Below are 23,241 nucleotides of genomic sequence, written 5' to 3'. Positions count from 1 at the left end.
CTAAGCTTGTTTCCATTTAATAATTACAGGAAACCTTGTCAATCACCAATAGCTATGGCTAAAGATACATTACTTGAAAGTGCTTTGTTCAAACTCCTCGGCTTAACGTTCATGGTGAACATGAGTTGGAACAATATAGTAAGGGCATTGCTGCGGCTACTGCAAAGTAGGTGGGCTCTCTCTACCGTGCTAGAAAGTTACTTACGTCTTAGAGTATCCTGTGCGTCTACAAGGCCATCATTTGCCCATATATGGAGTATTGTTGCCATATTTGGACTGTTGCATCTGTTACTCGTCTCTTCCTCTTAGACAGGGTTCAACAGAGAGTCACCAACCTAATAGGTATCGCACTATCAGCTAGGCTTCAACCACTGTCCCCTCAATGAAATGTTGTATAACTCTGCCTGTTTTACAAGTACTTTAATGGTAAGTGCTTAGATAAACTACAAGCCCTTGTACCCCTTGACCTAAATACCTCTCCCCCAACAAACAGAAAAATCCCACCCCTACACAATAGAAATCCCTAGATGTAGGAAAACTTTTTACTCTACTTTCTTTCCCAAAACTGCTAGACTTTGGAATTCACTACCAGGTTCCTGCTTCCCTGACTGTACTGACATGCAGAAATTCAAATGTAATGTGAACAGACATCTTTCTGCTGAACTCTCTACATCACCCCTTCTCCTTCAAACTATTTCCCAAGTAGTAGCCCTCTATATCCAAGTGACATTGTGCCTTGTTTGGGATGAAAATGCAATAAAACAAAATTAATAATTGAAAACTAGGCCGTCAGGACCCAAAAAAATAAAGTTATGTCCTTTTATGCTGAGGTAGTTTTGCTTTGCATACCTCTTGTATTCACAATATTACTATGCAATTTCAAAATAATGTATTTTGATTTTATATTCAATATTTAAAAAAATATTTTAATGGTATTTTTATTAATACTTAAATAATAATTTAATAGTATTTATTTTGATTTTATTTTTAATATTTCGACAAATTTTTAATGGACATAAAAGAATACAATTTTCAAGAATTTTTTAAAGTAATAATAGAAATAAGTCCTTTCCAAGGCGAAAGTTGAAATTCAAGGACTTTTCAAATACGTGCAAACCTTAGTATAAATAGACCGAGAGGTACAGACATTCGGTTAGGGTTAGGGTGGTGGTACATGCTATGACTGTTGTTCTTTGTCTATTGTTTTGTTTCAACATAATTTACCTTTCTCATGTCCGTGTTTTTCTTAATGACTCTTCCAAGCGACAACAACTTGGCGATAGAATTCACTAGAATTTACAAAGGCATACTCACAATAACCTGGTGACAAATAACTTAAATTTAAAAACCACCTATCAAAATATTCGGTTTGAGGAAAAGCAGAAAAGGATAAAATTATACCAGTAACTATAAACCGAAACAATCCTTTTTTTTTTTTTTACATAGGCGTCACAATTTATCAAGGCCGATAGGCCACTCAATGATAAGGGTTAAAGAGTGTACAGTAGTCAAAAGGACAATATGGTAATCGATAGTAATGGAAGTTCGGTAAATTTGGTAACTTAAGTGTAACGGCTGGAAAGCAGGAAAACGGAAGACAATTTCACAGGCGTGCAGTTCTAAAAAAGAAGCTTTGTTCATGGAATCTACGTTTAGGTTTAGGCACAGATAAAGAGTGGGGGGGAATTATTGATAGTGTTTTCAGCTAGACGAGTGTTTCTTGTGAAAGTTTGACAAGGGGGGACCATAGATTGAAGCTCAGTCAAACACTTTCCATGAAAATAACGATAAAGCAGAGACAAACTCGCAACATCTCTTCTGTGAGATAGAGGTTGCAGCGAAGAGAAAAGGACATCTCCCACCAGGCCACAAAGTCTATTTTGAACTCTATCAAGGCAGGACAAGTCTTTTCTAGCAGCTCCTGCCCAGATGTGGCAACAGTATTCAATCCTTGGATGTATCTGGCTCTTATCTAGATAGAGAATTGCATCAGCAGTGAGATATCTACTGGACCGATAGAAGGATCCGACCATTTTTCCAGCGGCCTTGGCAACAGATTTGATGTACGTATTCCAATTAGGATCAGGAGTAAAGGTCAAGCCCAGAAACCTGTCAAAACTTGAGGCCTCCCCAAGACGAGAGCCATTCATTTTAGTTGATGCCAGATGGGGATCAGAACGTTGATGTAAAGATAGAAGCTTGGTTTTAGATGCATTAAAAGTAACCAGCCACTCCTTTCCCCATTGTACAACATGATCAAGATCAGAGGAGAGAGAATCAGAGAGAACTTGGTCGTTTACTGTCTTAGATGTGCTACCATAAATGGTAGTGTCATCAGCAAAAATGTCTACGAATGATGTAAAGATGTGATTTGGAAGATCATTAATGTAGATCAGGAAAAGAGTTGGGCCCAGGATGGACCCCTGAGGGACTCCAGCATTAATACTGTGAGCTTCTGATTTTTGCCCATCAACTAGTACTCTTATGAACCTATCGAAACGGTTTAATAATTGAGAAGACATTTCCAGCTATACCATAGCTGGAGATCTTGTGAAGTAAACCTTTATGCCATACCCTATCAAAGGCCTTTGATATGTCAAGAGCAATTGCTCTAGAAAGGTTGCCACTGTCGAGAGATTCGCTAATCCTATGAGATATAACTGTAAGCACATCTGCTGTAGATCTAGCAGAACGGAAAACATATTGTGTGTCACTAAGAAGGTTATTTTTGCTGAGATGGTTGATTATTTCTCTATTTAACACAGATTCCAGCAACTTACTCATGACGCACAGGAGACTTATTGGCCTGTACTGAGAGGGAGATGAGCGATCACCTGAATTCTTAAATACAGGGCATACTGATGAGATTTTCCAGGGTGATGGGAAGCTATTCTCCTTAAGACAAAGTTTAAACAGTTTTGTAAGTATGGGCGCTAGTTCTGATTTAAGTTTTTTGCATACTATAATTGGAATACCGTCAGGGCCAGTTGCTTTACTGGAATCAAGGTTTTTGATTAGCTTGGCAACATCACGTACAGATATTTGTATATCACATGGCGTGTTTTCTGATACAGGAGGAAATATTGGGGGTTGGCGGCCGTGGTCACAAAGGGTAGAATTAGCTGCAAAGTTCTTGGCAAAGAGTTTGGCTTTGTCTGATGCTGACGAGATTACCCCAGGTCCATTGATGATAGTTGGGATAAAGCACATGCTTCTGTTCAGGATTCTGTTTGCTATTTGCTAAAACTGATGCGAACCAAGCCGCTGCTCAGCTACTTTGGACTTGACGGACTGAGCATATAACTCTCTTGCATTCTTTATTACTTTCTTACAATGGTTGCTGGCAGTCCTGAAAGCGCCTTTAGTTTCCATACATCTATTACGTTAGAAGCAGTGGAAAAAGTGATTTCTATGCGCAATAGCAGCAGCAGATTCTGAAGAAAACCATGGCTCGCTGTTAGGTTTTTGCTGGAACTTTTTCAAGGGTATGAAATGATCTATACCTACAATTAACCATTCCGTCAGGTCTGATACTATAGACGACACATCCTTTTTAAACATGGAATGCAGAGGAAGATCTGATATAAATGTACGGAAACTATCCCAGTCAGCCATAGTGTATCAATATACTGTACGATGGAGAGGTACATCGGAGGACGTATTACATTATATTTTTATCTTAATTGATACAACTGAGTGGTCAGAAGATCCAAGAGGAGACAGAACGGAAACTGAACATAGTTCAGGGTAAGTTGTGAGAAAAAGGTCTAGGAAACTCGCATACTGGCCGTCATTGTCGGGCACATGGGTGGGTTCGTGAACAATCTGAGTGAGGTCATAAGCAATGGAGAAATCATGACAGAACCTCCCCTCATAATCTGCAACAGAGTAATATTTTCAATGAACAAAATACTCTTTTAACTGAGAACACATGAAAGTTTTTCAACTAATGGCAGAAAAAAAAAAAAAGGAAAAACCGTTTTGTCAAAAAAATATTCTCAAAAGAGAAAACGGGAAGCACGTTTTTCTTCAATCGTATCACTGGAAGAATACATAATGTAATTAAATCCTTCTTAAGTAAGAGAAAAATCCAAGTTGTATTCGACGGTTATACATCTAAACAATATGACATAAATGCAGGAGTACTTCAAGGGTTTATCCTTGGACCTTTATTATTCCTGATATTCATAAATGATCTCCCTGATAAAATTGTTTCGGAGATAGGTATATTTGCCGATGACACCACTCTATAACAGATATGAGGGGAAAACAAATGAATACATATCTAAGGAAATGGCAGAAACACTAGAGGACTACCTCTGATCTGTAGTGAAATGGGGACAAAAATGGATGGTCACATTCAATACTGCCAAAACTAAGCTTGTTTCCTTCAATAACTACAAGAAACCTTCTCTATCACCAATAGCAGTGGCCAAGAACACATTGCCTGAAAGTACTTCTTTTAAACTCCTCAGCCTAACGTTTACAGGGAATATGAACTGGAATAGATACATTGAGAGCATTGCCAAGGCTGCTGCAAAGAAGGTGGGCTTTCTCTACCCTGCTAGGAAATTACTTACGCCTGAAAGTATCATAAGGCCATCATTCGCCCCTGTATGGAGTACTGTTGTCACATTTGGGCTGGTGCATCTGCTGCTTGTCTCTCACTCTTTGACAGGGTTCAAAAGAAAGTTGCAAACCTGATAGGTCCTGAACTGTCATCTAGGCTTCAGCCTCTGTCCCATCGATGAGATGTTGCATCCCTCTGCCTGTTCTACTACTTTAATGGTGAATGCTCTGACGAACTGCAAACACTTGTACCCTCTTGACATGACAAACCCAACAAGCAACTAAGTCCCACCCCTTTACAGAAGAGATCCCTAGGTGCAAGAAAGCCTTTTACTCCAATAGTTTCTTCCCCAGAACAGCAAGTCTTTGGAACTCCCTTCCGGGATTCTGCTTTCCCAACTGTACTGATATGCAGAAGTTCAAGTGTAATGTGAACAAACATCTTTCTACTCATCTCCCTTCATAATTGCCCCCGCAAATTATGTTCCTGATAGTAGCCCCTACTTCAAAGTGACACTGTGCCTTGTTTGGGGTGAAAATTGAATAAAAAAAAAAAATTTTTAAATTAAATAGTTTTTATTTCCCCAGAAAAAAAAACAAAAAAACAAATGATAAACTGCAACCAATAATATTAGTTTGTTTTGTTTTTTTTCAAGTAAATTTCGCTCTAAAAATAAAAAATGTATAAAAAACAGACAACTTTAAAGAGGTTATTCTAAAAATGTTCCAACAGCAACAGGAACTCCTAAAACAACAGATGCTTCAACAACAGAAAGTTGAAGAAAAGTTGATTCAGCAACAAAAAATACAAAAGAATCAGGAATTACTTCTCAAAAGCTTAACCGACGAACACAAACAGTAACAAGGCGATATGAACGTTAGGAACTGCTGAACACAGTAGGTTCATAGACTACATTCTACCTAAAAAGACTATGGATCTGGAGTTTGTAGAAACGTTTAAGTTACTATTATGACTTTTTAGTCCCAATACATCTGTTTCATATAAGGCGGCGATATTTTACTTTGGTTATGCGAGACGACAAGTGAATTTAATCTCACTCTACAGAAACAGGGTTGTGAGAAGTGATTCTAAAAACAGAGGAATCAGGCATAGCATATGTCAGGAAAGTAAAGTACAGATCTAAAAATGACGTCTCTAAAAAAGATAAATATAAATATGTGCAACCACATTCTCAGTATAAATGAAACAAAAAATAACTTTCTTAAAAAGGAAAAAAAAAATGGTTACCCACATTTTCAGAACGAGCAGATTATTCAGAAACAAAAGAAATTAACTCAAGACCATGTAACTGATGCAGAGAATTACACTAGAAAAATATCCGCCTATTCTGAAATAAAGTTTGTCAAAATTGTAGCATTGCTCACAAGATGTTGCATTGTAAAATCAGATGCAAAACAAAAAAATAGAATCAGACAAAATCCAATGAAAAGTCAAACTAAAATTTACACAAATACATAATAGTCATGACATTTAATAAAACCATGAAATTACAGTTGGTCACTGGGTCAGACCTTTTAATTATAAATTCAAATACATAACTGACTTTACAGAAAACACTAAATTCAGTTTGCACAATGACTGACAATAATATAATTTTATTTGAAAATTATATTTACCAGTAATCTGAACAGGACTATTAAAAATTGAAGGCATATGTTCTAAAAAAAATCTGAAAACCTATTCAGGTTGAACTGGCTCAACAGTTTTAAAATTTGGAATTTTTAATCAGAAAATATGTAAGCTAAAGAAAGTCGATGAAACGAAAATGTAGAATGCAAAATCCACTCGAAATCAAACTGTTTATGAAAAAACAACAAAAGACTTTTCAAATGAATTGCATTACAGCAAACCAAGACATGAAAAAAAATGATGCATAGAATTCAAAACAACATCATGAAATAACATATTAAAAAATAAGCAGAAAAGTGTCACAGCGGTACATCATATAGTTTTGTTTGCAAACAAAAAGAGAGTGAGGCATTCAGGAAAAAGCAAAACTCAATCTACACTTGAGCTGCAAATAGAATTGACAAATACGAAGACTGTTTGACGATACCAGCTGCTAACATTTCAGTTTCTTTGTATAAACATAGAATAATCACAATAACTCAGCTAGAGCAACGGAATTGAAACGTCATTCAGAAACGAATGATATCACTAAAGAAACACAGACCTTAAATCAAATTGTAATAGATTGCTGATATCAAGTATATCATACAAGATACAAAACATGTTCATAAACGCCACCAAGATGACACTAGATATACATGTTCATAAACGCCACCAAGATGACACTAGATATACATGTTCATAAACGCCACCAAGATGACACTAGATATACATGTTCATAAACGCCACCAAGATGACACTAGATATACATTACATGTTCATAAACGCCACCAAGATGACACTAGATATACATTACATGTTCATAAACGCCACCAAGATGACACTAGATATACATTACATGTACAGGAAGAGCTAACCAATATGAATTCTTCTAAACCGTATAAAAAGACTGAAAGGTACCGACTCTCGGTATGGCCTGTGCAGTATGCCATCTTGGTGGTACATGCTATGATTGTTGTTGCTCCTTGTATATTCTGTTTTGTTTAAATATAATTTACCTTTCTAATCTATATCTGTGTGTTCCTTAGTAAGCCTTCCAGGCCACAACAATTACATAATAGTGATTATTGTAAAAAGTAAACGATAGCAACTTAAAAAACAATGATGACAGGTATCAAACTTTGAAAAGAAATGCTTGATTCAATTAAAAATAGAAATCAACAAATAAATAAAAAATTGAAAGTTTTATTTCCTTCCAAAAAAGTCAAACAAACAAACAACAAACATGTTATTGTTATTTTATGTATTTTTTTTTTTTAAATTATAAAGAAAATTTCTAATGATGTAGAGTTGAGGAAGAAAAGCTTGTTGGAGATCATCATTTTGTTGTAGGGTTACTACATTTATATCAATCTTACTGACCTTTTTAGAAATGAAGAAAAGGGGTCACCAGGTTTTCAGTTTTTTTTTGTCTTTTTTACATGGAGGTCACCACTTATCAAGGCCCGGAGGCCACTCAGGGATAAGGGTTATTGCATGTACAGTAATCAATGAGATAGTATTGTAGTAATCATTAGTATTGGAGATTTGATAGAGTGTCTTACTTAAGGGGGCGGTTTGTCAGGAGTTTGTTTATGTTGGATTTGAAGACATCCAAACTGCATTCAGGTGGGAAACAGGCAAACGGAAGAGAGTTCCACAATCATGCACTTCTGAGAAAGAAGCTCTGCTCATGGAATCTACGTTTGGATTTAGGCATAGATAAAGAGTGGGGAAAATTATTGACAGTAGTTTCAGCCAGATGGGCGTTTCTCATGAAAGATTGGCGAGGTGGGGACGAGAGATTGGAGCTCAGACGAGCACTTGCCATGGAAATAACGATAAAACAAAGACAGGCTCACACTCACAACGTCTCTTCTGTGGGAGAGAGGCTGCAGGGAAGAGAAAAGGGCATCCCCCATCAAACTACGAAGTCTATTTTGTACTCTGTCAGTTAAAAGCACAATCTTCTTTACAATTCAAATCAACTTTATTCAATAGTTTCAGCAATATAGAGCACTATTATAAGGTTTGTAAGAATTATGAAAACAGGAATATAAGACAGGTTGATTCAATCAATGTGTATAGACTACAGAAATGAAATTGAGTTCATAAATTCCTTTGCAAAGTCATTGCAAGAAGTGTGATGAGAGATGTATTAATTTTCTCAGAGCTGTTTTCAATTGTTCAACCAAGCTCCAACCTCTGTCCCATCACCACAATACTGTATCACCACTGCCTGTTTTACAAGTACTTTAATGGAATATGCTCTAGTGAACTCACAACACTTGTTCCCCCTCAATGTACATATTCCCGACTAACTCAACAAAAGCCCACCCCTTCACTGTTGAGGTCCCTAAATGCCGGAGAGTCTTCTATTGTAATAATTTCTTCCCTCAAACGGCTAGACTTTGAATTCCCTATCTGTTTCCCTGACTGTACTAACATGCAAAAGTTTAAATGTAATGTGAACAGGCACCTCTACTCAACAACTTGTTTATGGTGAAAAGAAATGTGTTTTTAAATAGTGCCTAACAATATTTGAATTTCAAATAAAGAAACATAACATCTTTTTTTGTTTATTTTAAGAATGTCATGTGAAAGAAGATTTTGGATGTTTGTGGATTTTTTATAGTTTCCCGTCTAATCACTAACAAGTAATTAAAACAAAGTAACACAGAAAAGTAGTCGTCATTAGATTTCTACTTTATAGTGTAACTAGCAGGGGTACCTGGCGTTGCCCGGGTGTTTCGAGGTGTGTATGATCTTAAATCAAAAAGAACCACCGGGGGGGGGGGGGGGGATAAAAATGTTTTGGTAATTAGGTAGAATCGAACCCGAAGCCCTGAGGCGAAGTTGGAAAATAAAATGTGAAAAAAACACAACATGTCAACCGATCGGCCAGTAGAATGAGTTACTGAAAGAAGTTTGAAATTATTTAATTAAGAAGAGAATTGACAGGTGCCCACACTAAATGACGTCAAGTGGAAGTCGTAGAGTTAACATTTTGTGCGAGCGTTACGACGACGACGTAAGCAATAGCTATTCAGCAGTTAACATTTTCTGCAGGACAGTTTTTAATGAGGTCAATAACTCGGTTTATTTGTTTTTACCCAACTTTGGGGAAAACCAGCTCCCCGTTTATTAGGGGAGTGTCCAGACGAAGCAAGTGCCGATTCGAATCTAGTTTCGCTTTTTTTTATACTGAAAAGCGAAAGATACACACAACGATCTAAAATTCTGGAAAAAATAGCACGTAAAAGTCGGGCAAATTGAATACACACGCAACCCTCGTTCGTAACTCTTCATTTCGACGTGATATAAAAAGTTTTAAGAAGGAATGAGCTGACTAAGAAGTCAAACGAAAAAAGCCTTTTACAGACATACACAAAAAGCGAACACACACATTTTCGCTTTTATATTTATAGATGGGTTGAAGGATGAGAACTTAGCATATGAGTGTGAGTATTAATCACTCCTACTTTCATACTGAAATTATTAAGTGAAGAGAAAATAGCTGATCAGATTGAATCGTAAACAATTTATTTTAACAGTTTGTACCAATAACTGGCATAAATATGTTTGAAGCAGATTTATATACATAGATTTTGGTTTGAAAGCTAATTACATAATACTTAATACAAAAGATATATATATATATATATATATATATATATATATATATTCTCAGAGGTTGTCATTTTGCTTAGATATTTCAAATGTATGGTTGCATGCATCACATCCAAATGAATTCGAAATGTTTATCAGATCTTACCTGTCGCTTGCGCACACCCGGAAACAACCCATCAAAAGTTCAGCAGCTTTTTCTAATTTCTCTCCACTTTTACCTTTGCCTTTTTTCACCGTTTGACAATCAGCCTAAAAAAATAAAATGAAACAAACCCAAATTTCAACAAGAGAAAATTCCCACCTCTTACAAGAAAAATATGTATCTTTATAATGATCAAAAATAAAAAAAACTGTTTTTATACATTTAAGCAAAATTTATTCTAAGAAATTAATTGTACTTGTAACGGCTATCACCCTGGTCAGATTCAGCCAGCTTGCTTCTCAGCATAAACTGCCCATCAACACATTTGTGCCAGCCATACAGAGAGGGTGGAGATAGGACCCTACGAATGAACTTTCCCTCTATTCACCGAGCCACATGTTCAAACCAGCAGAGACATTAAAGGAGGACAGACAGTAGGGGATGTAGGTTTAGTCTTCATCGGAGAGCAGAAACTGGAACAGAATGCTATAAAGACAGTCGTCATCAAATACTTCCTGTTTATGCAGATCCGCAGCTCTATTAGGCCAGATCTCACATCCATAGAGAAAAATGGTTCTCACCATCGCCTGATAGATATGTCCCTTCATATCCAAAAAAATTCCCTTTATTCAAAACTCCTTAGAAAAAAAATACACCAAATTGTGGCCTTGCATGTTATGATGGTACTTAACATGGCTTGTGTCAGTATCATGTTTGTGTCCTGTACAAAATTAATATATTTACAATTTTGGTATAGGGCGCATGTAATCGTTGCTAGAGAAGCTGAAATTAAAAGGCTTTCTCTCTGAAATCAATGCATAACTTTGTATTTTGAATAAACGATTTTATTCAGCGAGTGACAATTCGTTCTATTGATGGATAGAACAACTATTAACATTGATGCAATTGATTTTTTGAATGAAACGCTTTTACCTGGTAATTGCTGTTTTCTGAAAAAGCTTATCCTATGGCACAGAAAATCCTAGTGATGTAGAGAAATAGAACTGTGCATTCAAGTACAAAAGTAACAAAATAAAGGACGCGCTTATAATTCATCTCCCCATAAGGTGATTAGTTCAAGTGAAGATTGTTTTTTTTTTCGTTAGCAGAGGTTCGTGGCAGTTAAAAGTTAAGTTCTACAGACTCAAGTTCTCTATCTTTTGGAATGGAGGGGAAGTGTATTTCAGAATGTTAGCCTAACTCTAATTAAAGCGCTGTCGATAGATGACATGTTTGTTGGGAGGTATATATGTCGAGATAGCACAAGTACAAGGAGCACATTCCATTAAAATATTTGTAAAACAGACACAGGAATGCAACACTGCAGCGATGGGACAAGGCTCTTTCTTGGGCTCTGTGCAAGAGAAAGAAACTAGTGATAAATACATCAGCCTAGATGTGACTAATTTTCTAGCACAGTGTCTTAAGAATGGATTTCGAAATAACATTATTTCAGCATATTAACATAAGTGCATAAGTACTGAAAGTTTATTTGTAAAAAATAAATGAAAACCACATTTAAATGGGATAGGAATGGATAATACAACAAATAATCTAAAAATGTTAATTTTATACGTATTCATATTATATTCTGTTACTGTTAATTAATATTGAACAGTTCATTAAAATTGGTTGATTTCCTGAATTTTGGTAAATTTGCGACTCGAAAACAGAGTTCTCCAAACTTCTGAAATGCTTTATTTAGAAACCCATTATCAGAATGGAGATAAGGTTTAATAAATATTCTGAACTTTCATCTAACAATGCAATAAAAAAGGATATTGAAAAACTTGAATTTGAAAATAATATTTAAAAAATGTCATTTTGCTTTATTTTTTCATTCGAAATAGTTTTTGTTTAATTTTCACTCGACACAATTTTTTTACTCAAGTAAAAAACGTTTTTAAATGAATTAAAACACACAAACTACTTATCCAGTGAAATAAAAGAATAACTTGCCTATGATAACATTTATTAGCTTTGTTTTACAATCCACAGAGGTATGAAAAAGTGTTCAAAAAACAAATATATAACAAATAAATGTTACCAAAGGCAAGTTACTTTTCTATCTACCTCAATAAATTTTTGGTGTTGTAAATGTTTATTCTGTTCGAAAAACTAGTAGTGTCAAGCGTTACATGAGAACAACAAAAAAAATGGCCATAATATCTCTTGAACTCTTTGAAGTCTTGAAAATGAATTAAAAATAAAAAATATCATCTATATATATATATATATATATATATATATATATATATATAAAAGCGAAAATGTGTGTATGTATGTATGTGTGTTTGTATGTATCGCAAAAACTTTCGACACGGGTCCAGGATTTTTTTCACGAGATTGGTATCATTTTAAAGTTCCAACCTTCACCCGACAAATATCGAAAAATTGGCCAAAAACACTAATTTCTTCACCTTAAAATCATCAGTTTTCTAAAGGGAGGGGTCAGCAAAAACCGTCCTCTCATAACAAGTTCCCTTCTACGTATACGCAAATGACGTCGGAACATGATTTAGTTTAAATATAAAAAAAAAAAAACAATCCAATTTCGTCGACGTCATCTTAGCTCAGTTGCTCAGAACGCGGCCTAATTATCTAAAGGTTTTGGGTTCGAATCGTGGTGTGAGATGTCTTTTTTTTTCGATTTTTTAAATTTTAATATTGAAACAGGGTTATTTAAGCCAGTGTTTTTTGGAGGTTTTTACTTTTCAGGTTTTTTAAAGAAGTTTTAACATTCGTTTTTCTGTTTTATTTTTCCATCACATTCATGTTTTCTTTTTTTGTTTTTCCCATTTTTACATTTAACATCGTTTGTTTGCCTTACGTTAGTTTTTTTTCAATTTTTTAAAGTTTTAACATTTTTTTTTTTTAATTTTATTTCGCTTATTTTTATGTTTTGTTTTTTTGTTTGTATAACAAATGATAATATCCATCAAAATAAAACTTCATATGATGATAAAGCTTTCCCACTCGTACACAGTAGAGATCCCTAGATGTAAGAGAGCATTCTACTCTAATAGCTTCTTCCACAGAACTGCTAGACTTTGGAATTCCTTTCCAGGTTCCTGCTTCCCCAACTGTACTGACATGCAGAAGTTCAAGTGTAAGGTGAACAGACATCTTGCTGCTCAACTCACTACACAGTATCCCTGAAACTTATGTTCCTGATATAGCCCTCCACATCAAAGTGCCAATCTACCTTGTTTGGGGTGAAAATGTAATAAAAAAAAAAAAATAAAAAAAAAAACATAAATTTTTTTTAAAATTTACTATTTTACTTAACTGTTTTTATGATGTTGCTACTTTAAGCTGTTAAAATGAAGCTGAAATATGCTAATTAGTCCATAAGTTACCAAGTGAGATGGTCGTAAATACAGCCATCTGAACCTTCATGGTATTATGATATGTTCGAAATTTCATCTGAATTTACAGCTTTTTAAAGATGGGTTGGTTTGTAAATTGTGCAAATTTCCTACCATTTTCAGTCACAAACTTATATGCATTTGAATAAAACTGACTTAAGACAAATGTCCAGTGAAACAAGGCATTTTTTGATATTTTGAATGGTCAAAACTCCAGTTTTAATGAACCGATTTAAAAAAATTAAAGATAATATTTCTTAGTTTTTATGCTATTTTCAATAATGTTTTATTTGAGTTTATTTGATGTAAAGAAAAAATGGTGTGGTGCTAATATAAACAATCAACCTAATCTAAAAAATTCAGCTGTAAATCTGATAAACATTAACTCAAAACAATGTTAAAAATATGAAGAAAATAAATAAAGCTAGAAAATGTTATGCAAAACCTTAATTAAATCCTTTTAATCATTTTTATGCTAATCTTAAAGCAAAACAATAAAAAAAGATGAAACTTCTTATTCAAGTTAAAGGCACAAATTCAAAAATAAAATAATGAAAACTGCTTACTCGTATTGCAAAACGTCGGAGATCACAACAAACTTCAAACATGACAGGCAAAAACCAGTTTTCATCTTTCTGGCTTTGTAGGATTTTCGTGCAGTTCATGTTTTTATTAAGGACAAACTATAAAAGCAAAGACAAACATGTACAGAACAATCAAGACCAAGTAAAGAAAGATTGAGTTATTTAGTAGATGTAAAACTCTCTTTTTATAAGAACACTTGTCAATGAAATGTTATTATTTCAAAACAAAAATAAATTTTCTTTCAATAAACATAGATTGAACACTAAAATAATTAGATATTTCTAATTAGTGTTTGAAAATAGGAAAGTAAAAATAATAATTTAATTGTTGACTGATCTGTACATACAGAGTTTTCTTTAATTTTTTTTTTTTTAATATAAGTGGAATTCTGGACAAGAAGCAAAAAATAACATCATATGACGGGATCGGCACAGGCGATTCTTCCTCAAACATTCTCTTCTCAACTTTCTTAGCCGCTAATGTTTTTTTACAGAGACTTGTTTGCCAGATTTTCAACATTCATATTAAAACCCGAGATTATGCACGATCAACATGGTCAATAAGAAGATTAAGCATTATAGAAAAAGATGCTATATCACTCATGGTTTCATTGAACACAAGCTGACAACACGCTTTGTGAAATTATTTATCTTCCTTCCATGATGGGATGATGTGACACAAGGATTGGAAAGTGAGATTTGAAAAGATAGTGCCCTAGAGGGAGCCCTGCAAAAAATATCTGGATAGCCCGTTGGTATTCCTCAGGAAATTACCAATAGATATCTCTTTTCAGAGGGAGAAGGTAAAGCCTGGAAGGGTGGACCTCCTAAAACTGCACAGGACCAGAGATCTACCTTACTCAAAAAGCAACAAGCTATCTCAACAATGGTTTGGTGTTGAAAAAAAAAAAAAACAGCTGATGCCTTGTGAAAGAAATGGACTATAAATTAAACCAAAAATCAACCGACGCAATAAAAGGATATTGGACAATCAACCCTTGACAGCCATAAGCAATAAGGAAATCATTATTGGCCACAGCCCAGCAACATCTGAAAAAGAGAAATAAAATGGTATGTTTTTAATAGATAAAAAAGACATTTTTAAGCTTTATTTAAATTTTCAAAGTAAATCTTATACAAAAGTGGCAAAGAAATAAATATGCTCGATTAAAATTGAAAAGTTATGCATTGAACGATCGAGGATGTCATGAGAACATCGGCAAGAAGTGGAAGGTTTCTTGCCATTGAATCCAAACAGTGCCGATTCAGGAGAGGTGTAATTCGGGGTTGTGCAACCCTTACCTCAAAATTAAACAAGCAGTTACTCTTACAGGGGTGTCCATTGTCTCTTGAAACTAAATGGAGCCATCGGCTTCATACAATAAGGAGAAGGCCTAAATAAGACTTTGGCCTGTCCTTATATTATCAGGCAGAGACATGCAATCTCATGACTAACTATTTACTCTTGTTATTACAATGAATTCAAATGTAAGTTGACATAAACCAGAAATAAAAGGTCATTGCTTGTGTCAAAGGTCAATGTATATGTCACTCTCTTTCACATGAAATGAGCAACCATCAACAAGACGACATTAACCTAGCTAGTTGGCTTCTTTTTTTTTTTTTTTTTACTAATTTTTTGTTTGATTTTTTAATTAAAAAATTGGTTCATTGGCAGAATTCCTCCTATATTAAAAAAAATAAAAATCTGATGTACATGTCATGATTCCAAAAATCATGTAAACTGATCAAATAGTTTCATTTTTATAGAGAAAATCATTAAGAGATTAATAAAAATTTGTAGGATTACAAGATAAATCTTGCAATTTTTTAATTAGTGCTGAGTTATCTCCCTTGCTTCTCAAGATTATTTACAAAAAATGGTGAGTGAGACGGTTAATCCTTCGATAAAATTTGATTTTATTTCACAAGTCGAGTATATGAGGTCCCACTCCATGAGTGAAAAATTTACTTTCACGATGACTAATATTTGTGCAAATTTAAAAATAAATAAATAAAACAATAAAAATATCGAAGCTGTGGTTATTAAGAAAAGTACAAACAAACGAACGGGAGTAAATTACTAGGTCCAATCCCTCCTTTGTCAGGGGACCAAAAATTAAACTACTTGATCAATTTATGTGATTTTTAGAATATATTTTTTTGCTTTGTCACCAGTACATACACCATACAGATTTTTTTTTTTTGGGGGGGGGGATATAGGGAGAATTCGGTACAAAAGGGAAAACATTTTTAGAGTATATTTCTGAATTGAATGTTTTGTTTTCAAAACAATTATGACTCAAATACATTTTTATATGTTTTAAAATGATTCTGTGAAAAGAAATATTATTTTAGATGCTTTAAAGTTTATTTAAGTATTTTTACAACTTCTATTATTATTAGTTATATCTGGTTTATATGGAAAAAAAAAAATAACAAAACATGACACTGAACAAAAGTTGTTCAATATTACAAAATATTTGACATGATTTTAATAAGTATAGTCACTATATTAATAAAATTACATGAAAAGATTGTGTACATGCGTGTCACAAATCAATATAATTTGGATTTTTTATTTACTATTAATTTAATATGCAAGACCTGATAAGAGCTGTGGGTCTCAAAAGGTTAGTAGTGTTTGACCAATATATGACTTCAACCAAATTCTGCAGATCTACTGACACCATTGCGTCTTTAATACACAAACCTGGACGCGATGCAGGATCTTTCTCTTAACTAAGTGTTTTTAAAGAGGAGACTTTGTTGGTTCAGTCACACTGCACGTCACAACATAGAGTTCATTCACAAAGCAGTAGCTCCAGAACCACTTCAAGATTAGTGAAGACACGCGGGAAACCAACTGAAGCGGTTGCATACCATCAAAGCTGACGTTGAACCTACCTTCAGTCCACAAGTCTACAATGTTTGCCACTGGTCCTAGGTCTGGCTGACTATAACTATCTTGGCCGTTGCGGACCGTCGTGTGTAGTGTGCATTCATCCAGGACGTTGTAGGTTCTATGAGAGGAGCTGGCTCAACTCATCCTGAATGAATGCCACCTCAAATCAAGAATATTTACTGAAATCAGTAGCGCAAAATAAAATTGAATTTTTTAAATCCTATTTAAAAAAATTTAGTTACAAAATTAAATCTACCAGAATGCATTTCAGCTTCTTCATGTTTCTTCCACCTCAACTCACACACGAAACTGACAAGTTTTCCCCTTCCCTAAATTTGCCATATAACTCTTCACTTACTATTTCTGAAACTGCCTGCTGATATTGTAGACACTTTTTATTTTGCCTGATTGATCTTTCTAAATAAGAAAACTTTTTTCTCAATTTTAGTTATAGTTTTAAAATAATTTGGTTCATTTAATAATTTTATTAAGAAACAGACCATAATTAAATTTTAAAAATCCTGTTTAAAAATAATTTGGTAATCCACTCCCTAGTAAAAAAAAAAGTTTACGAGATTTAAAAATGTTCAATCGATTGCAAATTGTTTTTTTAATATTGTCCCAAAAGTCCTTGTCCAAAATTCCCCTATCTTAAAAAAAAAAATAAATAAAAATCCGTATTATATATACGTGCATAAAGAAAAAAAAATCACATGAATTGATCAGGTAGTTTTATTTTTATAAAGAAAATCATTTTTAAGCAAATTTGAGTTTTTCCAATAACTCCTCATTGCCCATGTTAAAAATGGCTTTTTTAAAATCTTGCAAGTTTGAATTATTTAGAGTTATCTTCCTTCAGCCTGTTTTCAAGATGGCATTACAAGATCATCCCTCGTAGTTTAGCCATAGAATTTGATTTTTTTATTTAAAAATAAAACTACTCAATCAATTTACATGATCTTTGGTGTACAATATTTTTTTCATCACAAGTATGTACATGTAAATTTTTATTTATTTTTACTTTTAATATGGGGGAATTCTGGATAAGCATCTTGTAAATATTTTCTCCTAAGAAGTTAATTATTCAAAAACACAAGTTTCAAAAGGGGGAGGGGTTGCTGCAACAAGCAAACCAAAAACAATCATAAAAAGACTAAAAAAAGGACAAAGTCGTGTTCGGACAGTAGTATATATAGAATACTCAGATAACTAATTACAATAAAAACAAGATTTTATTTTTTTTTGCTGGTACATTTTCAAAACCTTTGCCAATATTTTAGAGGTTTAAAAAAATATATATTAGTTCTTGTTCAAAATTCCCCTTATATTATAAAAATGAAAAAAAAATCTGTATGATGTATGTACCCAATTACAAAATGAAAATATATTCCAAAAGTCATGTAAATTGACCAAGTCATTTTATTTTTATATAAAAAAAATCATTTTTAAGTGAATTATGGATATTCATAGGCATTACAAAAATCTCTCAAGTTTAAATTATTGGCGAATTATCTCCCTTTGTATTTTGAGATTATTTTCAAAATATCGGACAAGGCAATTGTTTCTTGATTTTTTTTTTTTACATGGGGTGTCACCACTTATCAAGGCCCAAAGGCCACTCAGGGATAAGGGTTATTGCGTGTACAGTAATCAATGAGATAGTATTGTAGTAATCATTAATATTGGGGGTTTTGATAGAGTGTCTTACTTAAGGGGGCGGTTTGTCAGGAGTTTGTTTATGTTGGACTTGAAGACGTTCAAGTTGTAGTCAGGTGGGAAACAGGCAAGCAGCAGAGAGTTCCACTGGCGTGCAGTTCTAAGAAAGAAGCTTTGCTCACGGAATGTACGCTTGGATTTAGGCACAGATAAAGAGTGGGGAAAATTACTGACAGTAGTTTCAGCCAGACGGGTGTTTCTCGTTAAAGATTGGCGAGGGGGGACGAGGGATTGGAGCTCAGACGAGCACCTGCCATGGAAATAACGATAAAACAAAGACAGGCTCGCAACGACTCTTCTGTGGGAGAGAGGTTGCAGGGAAGAGAAAAGGGCATCCCCCACTAAACCACGAAGTCTATTTTGTACTCTGTCAAGGCAGGATAGGCTGTTTTTAGCAGCTCCTGCCAAGATGTGGCAGCAGTACTCCATCCTTGGACGTACTTGGCTTTTATACAGATAGAGAATTGCATCAGTAATGAGATATCTTCAGGAGCGGTAGAAGGATCCCACCATTTTCCCAGCATCCCTGGTAACAGATTTGATGTACGTGTTATGGTTATTCATAAATAATCAATTTACGTGACTTTTGGAATATATTTTTATTTCATCATAGGTAGATAAATCAAAGATTTTTTCTTTATTTTTGCTTTTTAATATTGAGGGAATTCTTGACAAGAACCAAAATGGTATTTAGAACTGAATTGGCAAAAAAACTTACTTAAGATGTGCGGCAACCAATTCGTCAAATGGCGGATCAAAGTAATTCTGACAGTCATCTTCTGGTTTTTCCAGTTGGAGGCGTCGATTTGCAACATGTGCATGTTTAAAAGAAAACAATGTCTACAAAAGAGAAGAAATTTTTTTTATATATTATTTAGATTACGATTTTTATTTTTCATGTTTTATCCAATGTAACCTTGAACTTTCTTCAAATGTATTTTTTTCTTTGAACTTGGAAATCTTGACAATCTTAGGATGAAAAACTGTACAGTATTTCAAACTAAAATATCAGAAGTAGATTGGAGACTGATGTATTTGAGCAGTCGCAAATTTCTGGCTTCAGAAAATTTAGGTTACATGATATTTTTGTATCAGTATAATCTCAAAAAAACAACTTAAATTCATCTCAAATTACCAGTAGTTATTTTATTAACAGATTTAAACAGGACAAAACGATTAAATTGGCCGAAAAAAAAAATAATTAAAAAAATGAAAGAATTAGTAAATTGAATTAACGAGTCAAAAATAAGAAATGTATATTTTGAAAAAAAAAAACAAAACAAATTCAAATTTTTCAGAAATAAATTACACAAGAAAAAGAATCTTTAACGGACAATTTAAAAAACGTATCTTAAAATGTAATTCAATTTTAATATGATCTGTTGATAAAATAATACCTAGTAATTTCAAACAAGGTTTTTGAGATTACACTGGCTACAAAAAAAAAATTTAAAAAATCAAAAAAAAATCACATAACCTAAATTTTCGAAGATAAGAAATTTGGAGAAAAAACTCAAATTCGCTTAAAAATGATTTTTGTTTTTATAAATATAAAACTACTTGATCACTTTACATTATTTTGAGAAAAAGATATGCAGGACATATGTTTCGTATCGCTGCATTATTTGTTACTCTAATCTTATTTCTTTGTTGTGGGTGCAACAGCATTTTCAGATCATTCTTTATCGTTTCAAAATATTTTCATACAAATGAAAGTTTTATTGTATTTCAACGTTTTTCACATTATCACATCATCTAAAATTTTCTTTAATGATTTTTGATGTTTTAGATGAGGATTGATAATTTCAATTATTCAGACTTTAACTCATTAACTTAAAAATAATTTTTTTTAAACCAAAACATAACATTTGGAATATTTCCCGTTAAATGCAACTAAAATTGAAATGTTTAAAACGTCTACTCACAGCTGCAGCTAAACCATCAGCTTTCCTAAAGGCATGTTCCAGCTGAAATGAATCAAACACAAATATCAATCGGATAACATTACATCATCAGATTCGGTTTAATGTTGCTTTTACATTTTGACGTGTGTTGGATGGCTTTCAGAAAAATAACTTATTTCTTACCAATTGTTTATCTCATTTTCTATCAAATCCAACATTATCGTTTCCTCCCATGGTTTCATTAGATTTCCTCTAATAATTAACTACCCTGTTAACTAAACTGGCATCAAAACTTCAGCCTCTGTCCCATCGTCGAAACGTTGCATCCCTCTGCCTGTTCTACAAGTATTATAATGGTGAATGCTCTGAAGAACTGCAAGCACTTGTGCCCCCACGACGTGAACACCCTCGACAGACCCGACAAGCTGCAAAATCCCACCCCCACACTGTAGAGATCCCTAGATGTAAAAGATCGTTCTACTCCAGTAGTTTCTTCCCCAGAACTGCTAGACTTTGGAATTCCATTCCAGGTCACTGCTTCCCCAACTGTACTGACATGCATAAGTTCAAGTGCAACGTGAACCAACATCTCGTTGCCCTAATCCCTACATAGTGCCCCAGTAGATGTTTCCCCTGATAGTAGCCCCCTACACCAAAGTGGCAATGTGCCTTGTTTGGGGTGAAAATGTAATAAAAAAAATAAATAAATAAAAAAAAAAAAAAAAAAAAAACTAAAACCGTTCTACTTCTATTAATCCATTGACTCTCACCCATTCCTTCAATGTGACCAAACCATCAAAGTCTCATGTTCTGCAAATATTTCCCTATACTGTCCAGATTTAAATCTTCTTCCGAGATCGTTACATATCGTATCATTCTCTCCATCTTTTTTTTTCACTTATATTCACTACAAACAAAGCAAATTGCCACAGAGACGTAAGGAGCTACTGTGTATTAGGAATCATGCCTCCAAGGACATTCTAAATAGGGAGTTGAGCAGCGAGTTCACATTGCACTTAAATTTCTGCATGTTAGTACAATTGGAGAAGCAGGATACAGGGAGAAAATTCCAAAGTCTAGCAGTTCAAGGGAAGAAACTTTCACTAAAAAGCTCTCTGACATCAGGAGTGGGGGGGGGGTCTCTATAGTGAAGGCGTGGGATTTTTCTGCTTATCAGGTTAGTTGAGACGATTTACGTTGAGGGGGAATTAGTGCTATGAGTTTGTTGGAGCACATTCCATTAAAATACTTGCTAAACAAGCTCACACGGATGCAATATTGCAGTGATGAAATTGGGCTTGGAGCTTCATCAACAGTGTGTGATCTATTAGGTTGAAAACTGTTTTTTTTTGGCTGATGTTCAAGAGAAACTAGTGGTCGATGCACAGGTCCATACATGGCAGCAATATTCCAGGGGTAAATCATGACTTTGTAGAGATATAGGATATTGTTAGGTGTGTGTAGTTTTCAAGCGTAGTAGAAGCAGCTAACCTTTTTTGCCCCAGCATTGGTAATGTGTCATCAACCTCACCAGGTTTCACTTTTATACATCATCACACTGTGTAGACATGTCCGATAAACACTTTTATACATCATCACACTGTGTAGACATGTCCGATAAACGCCTTCTTTGGTCGACTGCAGTAACATAAGTGGTTAGTAATGTCAAAAGTTCCCTGAATTTTGGGGGATGAAAACAGAGTTAAGAAGTTGAAATGTTGCGCATTTTCAAATACGATGTGGCTTTTAATATTTTAAATTATTTTTCTCTATGCCAGCCTCTATAAATTAACAAGACACACGAACGATAAACACTTTGGATAATCACAGATTTCAAGAGGGTTCTGCTAAAATAGTCATATTTTAAAAACCAAAGCACTTTAAATCCTCAAAATACCATTGTTTTGTTGAAAAATGAATTAATAAATAATAATGTACATTATATATTTTAAGAGTTTTAAGCAAATAAAGTGATAAAAATCTTAACATCATAAAACAGCGTTTTCAGTAATGTTTTGTGATTTGTAGATGTTTCTACCATGTTTATATAAAGTTTTTCATGAAATTTAAAATTTGATAAGAATAGATGTCACTTTTAATAGTTTGAGGTGTCCAAAAATACTTTTGACCACTCGTTTTTTGTTGTGTTAGAAAAAAAGAAAGATTTAACATGACAAGTATTGAAAAATTTGAAAAAATATTTCTTCAGACACCCACTGTTAAGTAAATCAATCGAGTTACTGTATTTATCCATTGAAAGTATAATAGTATGTTGTTTTCTCTTGTGGGTAGTTAGCAATTTAAAATGATGATACCCAGAAAAAAATCGTTTCTATTTGAGTTTGGATGGAAATCTTGTCTGTAGTAGTAGTAGTAGTAGTAGTAGCAGTAATATCATGGCTGTAAACGGACGTTTTTTTTTACTTTTTATTCCAGAATGATTTTTTTTTAAATTAAAAATATGAATATAAGAAATATCTTCTTACAGGTTTAGTTAGAGTGATTTTGTTGTCAGAATATAACCACAGTTATTCTCTAGAAAGAGGAAATAATATTTCAAGAATAAAAAGTTTATTTTTGTTGTTTAGTTTGTGTTTCTTGTCTCGTGAGGCTAAGTAATGCCTAGTTACTTGCCGCTACACATGAGTAAAGTTACACACAAGGTTAGTTTTTTTATTTAAGGAATATTCAGTGTTAACTGAAATGACATGAACAGTCAATAGCTGTCGATTGAGTTATCGACTCTTTGAAGATTAGTTGTTTCGTGTTTAAAGCTGTGCTGTATGACTCTGA

General features: G+C 33.8%; 1 protein-coding gene across 2 annotated transcripts in view; it reads right to left on the bottom strand.

The window, feature by feature from the left end:
* Positions 1–23,241, bottom strand: part of LOC145288099 (PCI domain-containing protein 2-like) — a 93,243-nt gene that overhangs the window by 61,992 nt on the left and 8,010 nt on the right. For both annotated transcript variants that reach the window (XM_080136157.1, XM_080136156.1), the window contains exons 2-6: positions 20,470–20,511; positions 19,263–19,384; positions 14,908–14,973; positions 13,906–14,002; positions 9,975–10,078 (exon numbers count right to left, since the gene is read on the bottom strand). In XM_080136157.1, the coding sequence (XP_079992283.1) occupies positions 9,975–10,078; positions 13,906–14,002; positions 14,908–14,973; positions 19,263–19,384; positions 20,470–20,511 (431 nt within the window). The remainder of the gene's footprint in view (positions 1–9,974; positions 10,079–13,905; positions 14,003–14,907; positions 14,974–19,262; positions 19,385–20,469; positions 20,512–23,241) is intronic.

The sequence above is a fragment of the Euprymna scolopes genome, chromosome 11, assembly GCF_053919585.1.
Source record: "Euprymna scolopes isolate OS-2025 chromosome 11, ASM5391958v1, whole genome shotgun sequence".
Lineage (NCBI taxonomy): Eukaryota > Metazoa > Mollusca > Cephalopoda > Sepiida > Sepiolidae > Euprymna > Euprymna scolopes.
The sequence above is the reverse complement of the archived record's forward strand: the minus strand, read 5'-3'. Positions and strand labels throughout refer to the sequence as shown.